The 10,984-nt window shown below is 40.7% G+C and overlaps 2 protein-coding genes across 3 annotated transcripts in view; one reads left to right on the forward strand and one right to left on the reverse strand.

Annotated features, from left to right (window-relative positions):
- Positions 1–6,975, forward strand: tmem184c (transmembrane protein 184C). Its single transcript, XM_062516425.1, has 10 exons — positions 1–135; positions 249–379; positions 521–557; positions 1,678–1,883; positions 2,587–2,661; positions 3,030–3,123; positions 3,679–3,791; positions 4,280–4,379; positions 4,991–5,162; positions 5,334–6,975. The coding sequence occupies exons 1-10, from the start codon at positions 19–21 to the stop codon at positions 5,624–5,626; spliced, it is 1,338 nt and encodes a 445-aa protein (XP_062372409.1). The 5' UTR covers positions 1–18; the 3' UTR covers positions 5,627–6,975.
- prmt9 (protein arginine methyltransferase 9) overlaps positions 6,635–10,984 on the reverse strand; it is a 25,589-nt gene continuing 21,239 nt past the window's right edge. Inside the window, exons 12-13 of one of the 2 annotated variants that reach the window (XM_062516404.1) lie at positions 9,131–9,253; positions 6,635–8,870 (exon numbers count right to left, since the gene is read on the reverse strand). In XM_062516404.1, the coding sequence (XP_062372388.1) occupies positions 8,451–8,870; positions 9,131–9,253 (543 nt within the window). In that variant the 3' untranslated portion in view covers positions 6,635–8,450. The remainder of the gene's footprint in view (positions 8,871–9,130; positions 9,254–10,984) is intronic. The other variant, XM_062516412.1, reaches the window with a different exon arrangement.

Below are 10,984 nucleotides of genomic sequence, written 5' to 3' on the forward strand. Positions count from 1 at the left end.
GATAAGCGTTTTTCAATTATGCCATGCACGTGTGGGAATTGGAGGCGGTGGATCCGTCCCTTGGTAGTGGTTTTGTATATTTTACTCTTGCTTGTGGTACTGCCACTCTGCATATGGGAGCTACAGAAATCAGGGGTTTGTCTGAATCTTTTGAATCTGAATCAAAAATCTTTTTTGTCATCATTGCGTAAATTTACATGAAGGTATCTACCCTACTGGATATGTCTCATCCCATTTGTTTTCATCAGGTCGGCACACACAACAAGGCATGGTTCATCGCAGGTATTTTTGTGTTCATGACCATACCTATATCACTATGGGGAATCTTACAACATCTGGTCAACTACACCCAGCCGGAGCTGCAGAAGCCAATCATCAGGTCAGTTAGGCCCACTCCACCCTTCATATAACGTCCAACCTCTATAATGTAAAGGATGAGTATAAAAGGATGGAAGGGCATAAGAGACAGTGCTGTCCAGACTCTTTCTCTGACTGATTGTTGCCTTTGTATACATTGCAGGATACTCTGGATGGTTCCTATTTACAGTCTAGATAGTGTGAGTATCATTTCTGTTGGATACAAGTGATTTTATTCGGATGGTTCCTTAAGACAACTGTACAGGCATGTTGGTTTTGTTTGAAGTTATAAGAGGCCCACTCATTGCTAATTAGATACTGAACCATTGAAAGCACATGATCCTCATCTGCAGTATACGGTTCACTGACATAAAAAAGGATCAGCTTGTATTCTCTTCATAGATAGATAGATAGATAGATAGATAGATACTTTATTAATCCCCAAGGGGAATTCAAAGTCCCAGCAGCTTAAGACACCACACACATCATACACTACAATGTAAACAGGATGATTAAAAAAACAAATCAACATGACTAAAAATAACAGTAAAATATACTAAAGATAAAGATGCACATGAATGTACTGGGGATTGGTACTGTGATCCAGTATGGGGTGTGTGTCAAGGTGGTAAGTGCAATAGTGCAAGGTTAAAGTCTAGTGACCAGCAAATACATTCATTGTTCGTCACTAGACTTTAACCTTGCACTGTTTTATAAGCATAGTAATATTATAATAACAGTTACAGTATAAATATATGGACAAATAAGAGAAAAGTAACATAGTAATATAAGAATTATAGCAGCAGTGCAAGGATAAATTAGATAAGGGTACAGGCATCAGTCATTGGTCAAGAATGAAGTTATACCACAGTCCAGTCAAAGGGGTGGAGGGAGGGGTTGGGCATGTGGGCTAATGTAGTCAATAAAACCAGTAAACAGTGTCAACAGTACACAGTATTGTACAGAAATCTCATAGAAGTGTATAAGAGGGTGGAGGTGCAGATAGACTATGCAGAGAAGTCCAACTCTCCTTTTCCCTTTAATGAAGCATTGTAGAGTTGTATGGCCCTGGGTATAGATGACTTCCTCAGTCTGTCAGTTGTGCATGCCTTTGTGAATGCCTTTCTACACTAAATATTATAAACAGAGGCCACAAACACTTGTCAATAAACAACTCTGAATGAAAATGTGCACTCATGTGTTGTCTGTAATATAAGCCCGTTGTAGAGAGCTTACACCACTTCATGAAATGGATAGTTTTGATACCATTCCCCTACTATGTGTTTTATCCCTTTCACTATTATCTTTCTTGTCTTTCAGTGGATTGCGCTGAAGTACCCTGGTATTGCTATATATGTGGACACCTGCAGAGAATGCTATGAGGCCTATGTCATCTACAATTTCATGATCTTCCTGCTGAATTATCTTGGCAATCAGTATCCCAGTTTGGTCTTGATGTTAGAGGTGCAGGAACAGCAGAAGCACCTCCCACCTCTCTGTTGCTGCCCACCATGGCCCATGGGAGAGTGAGTCCTTTACCAGAGTTGGGCTCTTCAAAACTTAATGTATCCCTATCAAACTGCGGGTCATGCTGTAGGTTTACTGTCCATAACTACTATGTATACTGTATGTTGCAAGCAGATTGCACTAATGCGCATCACAGAACTTAGATACAGAGTATGAGTACAGAGTACACAGGAATTGGACTTGGTAATATACAGCAAATCACGCAAAAAGAGGTTAACAACAAGAAGTTGGAATGTAGAACACAGAGCTTGACTGCTCCCTTGTAGTTGCAGTTAAATACATAATCAGTTATTTCACTCAGAACTGAACCAGAATCAGTAGTGTTTACAGCAAAAAATGTGGTTTGGATGTAGAAAGTTTCCACTGAGAGTAGCCAGGTCTAAATGGACCCTAGTCAGGCGAGCCCACTAATGATAAACATGCATGCTCCTAATTCAGTGGTATTTTTGACATGGAACGTTGTGTTACGGATTAAAATTCTTGACACCAAACCATGAAAGACATAACCAGGTCTTGGCAATATAGTAAATGCTTGTTTATTTTTTAAAAAGAACAGTTGTATACATCACTCACTCCCTTTCAAAACTGGGAAGAATATTATTTTCTGTTTCAGTGTGTGAGCAGCATAGTAACCAAACACAGTTATGCTCAGAACTCCTAACTTACTCTGCATTCAGAACTTGTCCTGCTGTTTTTCTACAGGGTGCTGCTTCTCAGATGCAAACTGGGAGTTCTTCAGTACACTGTTGTGAGGCCAGTCACTACAGTCATTGCACTGTAAGTCCCCCTTTATGTCCTCGGTCCCAGATTTCATGTTTGGGTGCTTAGATTAGGCTTAGTCTGCTGTTGACTAGTAAACCACAAACAGCTTAATTGTGTTTAGATTGGGTTAGAATGTTTCTGTCAAGAATGAGCAAGTAGCGGACAGATTACTTACCGAGGTGAAGCTCGGTTTAGAAATGAAAGAAAAAAGAAGCAGTTGGCTAATTTGTCATGCCTGTATGTTTATTATGTGTAGGTTGTGGATTAAGTGAGCAATTACTCTGACTAATTTTGCATAAAAATGTGACACAAATCAACCATATATCTGCTGGGCCTTCATGGTGGTTCTGACTAATATTTGGTTGGCAATTTCTCTTTTGCAGGATATGTCAACTTTGTGGGGTCTATGATGAGGGAAACTTCAGTTCAAAGAATGCATGGACCTACCTGGTTATTGTTAATAACCTTTCCCAACTTGTAAGATTTTACTCCATCAAAAGAAGCAATCCTCAGCGTGCACTGTTTCTCAAGTTTTTTGAACAGTATTTAGTCTTTGTTAAAGCATTTGACGTTTTTTTTAGCAGTATTTAGTGTTTCTAAAAGCCTTTTAGCAGACCAACCAGTTGCCCGTGCCAGTGACCCTATGGTTCCTGGTCAATTTCAAGAGGTCCTTCTGCAGAAATTATAACTGTTAGTCACAATATGGTAGTAACAACCACTTGGTGACAACTGAATAACCATTGCAAGGTATCAGAAGCACTGACTGTAATGAACCATTCCCCAGAGCGCACACTGGTCCTCACTGTGGAGGTATTTGGTAGTGGGCAGTAGATTGTGTAACAGTGACTTATCCACTTGAGCTACAACTGCTTCTGTTAACACATTATGACTGAATATGACCCATTGTATTTGTACTTAGGTTGTGTGCCTTTTAATAAGCAACTGCTGGTGATCTTTAAAATTTCAAACAAACTTTATTGAATTACGAATCTTGAAACAGCATACACATGTTTTTTTCTTGTCTGTTTCCAGTTTGCGATGTATTGTCTGGTGCTGTTCTACAGAACACTGCGAGAGGAGTTGAGCCCCATCAAACCAGTTGGCAAGTTCCTGTGTGTGAAACTCGTGGTGTTTGTGTCCTTCTGGTGAGCCTAACTACATTTGATTTGAATTTCAGTGCTGATACATGATAGGTGAAATTAATATTCTAATTTGTCATTTACACAAGTTAATCAAAAGAATGTTACTTCGGTAGAATTCTCAGACTTAATTAATATAACAATATATATATATATAATATCTGATTGTTGTCATCTATGCTTGTTATAGTTGTGTTTTATTTTTTAGAATTGTTTGTTTCGGCTAGTCTGATTCATTTGGAGGAACTGAAACTTGAAGAATGCCTTTTGGAAAGGCCTTATTCAAAAATGTTGCAGTCCCTGCTGAATAATAACTATTTTGTAGTTATAGCAAAATAAAGCCAGTAAAATATTTTGTGTACATCTCAAATATATCACAACAAGAGATAAATACAAGAGAGAGTGAATATTTGAAACGGACGTCTCATAAAAAAAAGACTCCTGTATAACTATTGTGTTGCTCTAAATATGGTCCCCCTCTCTCTTGTTTAAAGGCAAGCAGTGTTCATCGCTCTCTTGGTCAAAGTAGGGGTGATCTCAGACTCTCACACATGGGACTGGGACAGTGTTGAAGCTGTGGCCACTGGATTACAGGTGAGCATGCAGACAAATGGGGGTAAACGTACGCTTAATTATGGAATTTGGTGTTGCCTTCTTAATAAACTATAATATGTTATTGTGCTCTAAAGACCTATCCACACTGCCAATGATTAAGGTAAAATGAATAGTTTAAAATATTGATATTTGTTTACAGTATGACTGTTTGATTGATGAACGTACTATCCAATGCTGCTACGTGGTTTTGGATATACTGTAATTTGCTGGAGTTTTTCGAGTCCTGCCCAGATGATTGACGGGTTTAATTTCCATTTCAGTGCTTCCAACTCAGTGGCTGTAAGTGGGTTAGGAATAGGATTTCAAGTGATTTTGCAACATGGCCAAAAAAGAGGATCCCATACCCTACCTTAACATTCACACCATATTAAGTATATTAAGCATATAAATAATCTCTAAATGAGTGTAAATCAGCCCTTTGGGAGTTTAATATGACTTTTGTTTTTATTTTTTAATTTAATTGAATCAGCACGATAACCCCCAAAATCAATCCAATGCTGTCAAATCAGCCTAGCAGTCCCTGAAATATGTAGGTGGTTGTGTTCATCATCTTGAATATGGAGATAAAATGTTGCGCTTGTGTTTGTTAGGACTTTATCATCTGCGTGGAGATGTTCTTGGCAGCCATTGCACACCACTTCAGTTTCACATACAAGCCTTATATCCAAGAGGCAGAGGAGGGCTCCTGCTTCGACTCCTTCATGGCTATGTGGGACATCTCTGATATCAGAGCTGACATATCCGAGCAAGTCCGCAACGTTGGTGAGTGTCCTGCCTCCTACATGGCAAAGATGTGTTTACCACATAGCTCATCAAATGTTGTAGATCTGCTCCGTAACATCTTGACTTTCCTTAATAATGGTAGTGATATCAGTAGTGTGAGGATGTGATCTCCACAAGCCCCTCTTAAGCAGGAACCGTGTTGTTTGTCAGGGCGCACGGTTATGGGTCGGCCCCGCAAGATGTACTTCGGTGAGGAGCCAGAAGAGGACGAGCACACAGGGCTGCTTTCAGCCGGCGCACAGGACCCCGTTGAAGCCTCGTCCACTCCTGCGTCTCCAAAAGGCCGCTACCAGGGCCTGGGCCGCACCCTGACCCCCCACTCACTGTCCGCACCTGCCAACCTGAGCACAGCAGCCTGGGACGGCGATGTGGACGACATCACACCCACCGAGCCCACAGATTCTGCTGAGTCACTCCATACAGATGATGCTCCAGTGACTTAGCCAAATGTCAGCTAGATTGCTACGGTTGCTAACGTAAAACAGCTGACATTCATTAGCCTCTGTAGCTTACACACACACACACACTCACACACGCGCACACACACACCCTATAAGGGTAGCTAGTGTGTGCCAGGTCTGCCTCACTGACACACACAGTTCTAATGCAAAAGTAATGGCCTCTGAGATGATTCTACAATGTGCTAATAAGTGGCCAGGGCGTTCCGAGTGTGTGACTGCTATGCATACTAAAGCCAGAGGGTAAAGGCACCCGACATGAGACCCTGATTTTCCTTTGACTCTGCTCTCTGACACCTTGACCAACACAACAAACCTTGTGAGCAAATGTGAAACAAAGCACATTCTGTCCAGCAGAGTCCTCAAATGGCATTTCTAATGGATTTATCTCGGAGACAGCTGTTTGAATGTTAATGTGTGGTTGTCCTCATGAAGCAAACAATGGTTTCGATATTTTATCTTGAGTTAGCCAAGTTTCCTTTTTTAAAAAAACATTCAAATGTATCAGTTTTGATGATTTTAGTTTTTATCAGTTTTATCACACTTTTTATCTGTGTGGCTGGATGTCCATGACCGGTTTTTAAATGTGATGACTATCTAATAATCTGGACCTGGTAATATTGTATCAAACCACCCAACTTTCTCTTAACTGTATAATATACATGCCCAGGACTTCAAAGAATCTAAATTACACATTACACTGGTACATACATGTGTGTTTCACTAGATGACCTGGTCTACAATTCAGATTTCACACTACACTCTTCATGATGATAAAGGTTAGATGTATATATTTGGGAGACGTTGTACATGTAGTGCAGACACATTAAGCATAAATGGAGGCCAGCCATATTCCTGTTTCATGCCAACTCATACATGACAAATGTACACCACAATAGTGTTTGCATGCTCATGACAGACATTACAGAGATTACAGGAACACAAGAAATTCACCTTCTCACTGTATTCTACAAACCACCACACAAAAGTTCATTTATTTCCTGCACCTTTTATGTGGTGCTATCATAAAATCATGCATACTGCCTAGTTCTCTTAATACATGAGCATGTACAACCCAGCTGCTTTTTCCTTCCTTCCTCTTTAAGTTCAACTGACAGCCAAGTGTTCCTCGATTCCACTGGCTATTGGTTTTTATTTTATTTTTTATTTTATTTGTTTTTAGAAATGATGGAAAACCAAAACCTGGAGGTTCCATATTTGTTAGTTTTCTGCATTAACAATATATGTTCTGGACCATCTCAACTGACGTTTTAACCAAAGATTTAGTGTCTTTGCTTAGTTTGTTGTAATAAATGGAGATGTGCCAGTTTGGACATCCAGAGTCTGTGCATTGACTTCCAGCTTAGGAAGAGAGGATGATCATATAGCTGAGGGATAATATTGTGATCAAGGTACTATCTTTTCAGTTTCTGTTTGCTAGCTCATCATATTTGCAGTACTGATCATATCAAATGTGATGTGTTTACTGTAATCATATGTGCAGCTATGTTGCATTGCCTTACTTAACAATTGTCAAACATTAAATATTACAGGGAAATGGATTAGTAATCGACCTGTTTTGTTACTGAGCATCACTGTTTGTAGATGGTTAGGTTTATTTACAGTAATATTACTGACTTTGGTGACCATTAAATACTAGTAGTGACCTAATCTGGAAATTAGTTCATGATTTTATTTTAGAAAATATTCTCCTTCTGAAACATTCCTCCTTGCTCTGCTGGTTCGCAGCACTGTTTTCATTAAGCATAATGCTACATGACTAAATATCTTGAAGCCACTTGGGTCATTCCATGTCAAATCAGATAAGGTTGTTGCTGCACCATCTCAGATTTTGTTACAACATTGTCAGTCCCAAAACCAAGTCTTGTAAAATATTTCTGTTAAAATCCAATGGCAATGTCAAAAGATTTTCAGCCCGATATTCCTTCAGTTTGATGGCCTGAAAAACACATAATCTTCATCATTTTAGTATGACTGAACCATTAAGAGTTTGTATAGCATTCAAAAAGAGGGATATTGAGGGTATTTGATATCAATCATTAAGTTCTTTAAATACAATAGTGTATTAATGTTGTGAAGATATCAGAGTTCTCCAAGGAATTAACCCACGGAGGGTTACGTATTTTGGTCGTTTTCAAAAGACTAAGACTAGATTAAGTACACACAGTAGCATCAAAGTTGGTAAATTAGCAGTTTCCCCATATCAATGCTATGGATACCTCACATATTGACAACATTAATAAGACATTTTATCTGCAGACAAAATACTGATTGATACCAAGCAGGCACAGTTTGTCTTTTATGATTGATAATACCCTGAATATCACTCTTTTTCGCACTTTGTCCAGGGCCTTATATAAAATCAATAGGCATGCAGTACAAAGTTTTAATGGTCCTGCCATCCTGGAAAGTTTAGCGCAAACTACAAATAATACTTTTAAAATATTAAAACATTTCTCCCAAGATCCAAAGCCAAAACAATGTGAAAACTTTGTGCAAAATCTTGAAAGAGTGCTGCAACTATTTTGATCAGATTTGACATGGAATGAGCCACCTTCTGAACTGCGGCGAGTGCTCTCAAGGTGTTCTGCAGTTCTGAACTGCCCAGGGAAAGTCAATGAACTGTTCATGAAGTAATACAAAAAGACACTAATGTTGGTTTTTTTTGCACATTTCTAAGCCTCAGTTACATAGTCCCACAACATCCAAACAGTAGTCCTAAATAGCTCCTTTGATACATCCAGTGAAATCTACTGGATCTGATACAGCTGTAAATTCAAGACTAGGATTAAGTGTTTGGGGGCATCGAGTCCATGAAAAACCCTTCCAGCCGACAAGACTCTGTGACCGCCGCTCCCCCCGTTGTGGGTGAGTATGTGAGAGTAGCGCCCTCCACCTTGGCAGCAGGCACGGCAGCCCCCTCCTCTTTTGCGGTGTCCATGGCCACGACGTCCTCGGCCCTGCTGGCCTCCATGGCCACGGGCGCGTCCTGCTCCTTGGTGGCGCTGATGGTCAGGCTGCTCTTGTGCAGCTGAACGGTGAGCCTGACCGTGTCCCCCGCCACCACACACAGAGGGTCCTGCAGCACCACCGCTGCCTGCTTCCAGTGAGACTCCTGACTGAAGGTGCTGACGCTCCACTCTTCATCCAGGTGAATCTGATACCAGAAGGGGACGGCTGTTACTCTGCCCGAGGCAGTGACCCGCACCTGAGTTGGACACACAGATCAAAGGGGTTGAAATGAGGGGTCTCGAACACACATCGTTATTTGATTTGATAAAAGATTAATTGCGGAGGGTTTCTACAAATCAACCTTACGGACACAATAATGCATGATGGCTTTTTTAATGGTAAAGAAGTTAAGTAGAGGTTGGCCAAATACCATATGTAAAAAACACCATGTCTAGCCCGTTGGTTATCGACAGTTTCGATCTCAACACACATGTTTCTTGTGCGCTCAACACTCACCATTATTTCTCTGGCTGGATAATTATTGTGTGTGTTCATGAGGTCTAGAGTGAAGAGCTCTGCAGGCTCACTGAGGTATGTACACTCCAGAGTAGAAAGATCCAGAAAGACATGGATAGGCACCTTTAACACAGAGGAAGGATCGGTTAGTGTCTGCTCCAGAACAGCAGCATGAAGGTTGAAGCTCTGTCGTCTTCATCTGAATGAAACTCCGATAATTGCTATCTTCTGCACCAGTTGCATAGATTGTACCAAGACTATTTTGTGTGTCCAATTCCCTAATTCACGAGGCACAGCCACAGTGGTTAACCCTCCACCTGGGAACATTTAAGTCCTCCATAAAAGGTGAACCCCTTTCGAAAGTGTGCACACTCAGTGTGCAGTAATGCGAGGCCTGTACGGACTGCTGTCTAGAAAAGTAGGAGTGGTAATGAAGCAGCACAACAGCGTGTCCCTCTCTGCACAGAGAACAAAGGAGCTGTCACAAGTAGGTGCATTCAGGAGCACAGAGGCTTTTGATGTGACTAATGTAATGCATGCTGATAGATGCAGGTAGAGGGTGTCCTATGCTGAGCACAGTGACGTTCTCCCACGCTGACAGCCAGTCGCATTTGGAGAAGTGCCCTCGAATGAGCACTTCAAAGACGACATCTGTTAAAACAAACGGCCGTCCCTCGAGTGCCTATCTGAAATTAGAACACAAACATGACACACACACAAACGACAAAAAAAAGTGTGCGCTCAAAAGGCTTCTCAGTTCTTCTGATACAGATGGAACTCCACATGAAAGTGAACAAGAAAAAAAAATGATAAAAAGACGAGGCGAAATGGTAGAATACCTCACAAACTCCAAACAGGAACCCACCCACTTCAACAACTGAAAACCTTGGTTTAAAAGATGTCACTTTAAATGTACGTGAATGTCACTCTGCTCCAGATACCATACTGCCTCTCAGGAATAAATGAAAAGAAAAACCTGTGGAATATAGGTGAACTTTGAGAGAGTGCTGTACCAAAGAACAAAAGTCATTTTGATTCACTTCGACAAATTAGCTTTGGTTTTGCCGAGGGGTGCTTCAGTGATTAAGGACATGGCCCTGTCGCCTTTATATTTAGAAATGACCTCAGTCAGGCCAATAGCAGTGGCCCAAGGTGTCAATAACTCTGTATTAGTCTTTGAAAAATAACCCGCTGCTCTCTCCAGAAAATCAGCGCACAGCAGGGCTCTTCTTGGGGATTACTAGGCCCGGAAATGCCAGTTGCTATTGCTAGATATTTGAACTTTTCTAATGTTCTTGTGGCAGATCATTTCTAGATATTCTCCCATACAGTGTGTAGGGCTGTTCAGCAGGCCCTAAAGGCTACATGAGAAGCCAACATGGATTTTTGGACCTACATATAACCAAGACAATTATTTTTGAGACTTTTTTCTTTTTTACTTTTTGACAAGTAAGCAATCTGGCAGCCTTGTCTGGGAAGAAATACTTGGCACACAGTACAATAAGAGACTGATGAGAAGATGCAACTTGGTAGTACGGTGGCGTGATAATGAGACACTGACCTGCATTAGTATTATTATAGCTGTAGAATGTTCTGTTGTTCCTTTAAGTATATAAGCTTTGTCAACATCAGATTTTACTTTACTGTTGCCCAAAAGCATAGTTATTCAACCCAAACACACACGATGACTTTGCCTGAAACAAATATGAGCGCATGGCCTGAATTAACATGCCTTTCTTGTTTCCATCCATTTGAAATAAAAAGAAGAAGCAGACAGTTAACTGATGATCTGGTGACTGATGGCAGTATTTGATGTGCTTTTCTGCACATCTCCCACCCGTGAGATTTGGCTCA

This window comes from Sardina pilchardus, chromosome 2, assembly GCF_963854185.1.
Source record: "Sardina pilchardus chromosome 2, fSarPil1.1, whole genome shotgun sequence".
In the NCBI taxonomy this organism is placed as follows: Eukaryota; Metazoa; Chordata; class Actinopteri; order Clupeiformes; family Clupeidae; genus Sardina; species Sardina pilchardus.

Coding starts and splice junctions, on each gene's coding strand:
- tmem184c (XM_062516425.1), top strand. CDS start 19: ATGCCATGCACGTGTGGGAATTGGAGGCGGTGGATCCGTCCCTTGGTA. Junction 3,124..3,678: donor TTAATAACCTTTCCCAACTT/GTAAGATTTTAC, acceptor GTCTGTTTCCAG/TTTGCGATGTATTGTCTGGT. Junction 5,163..5,333: donor CGAGCAAGTCCGCAACGTTG/GTGAGTGTCCTG, acceptor GTTGTTTGTCAG/GGCGCACGGTTATGGGTCGG.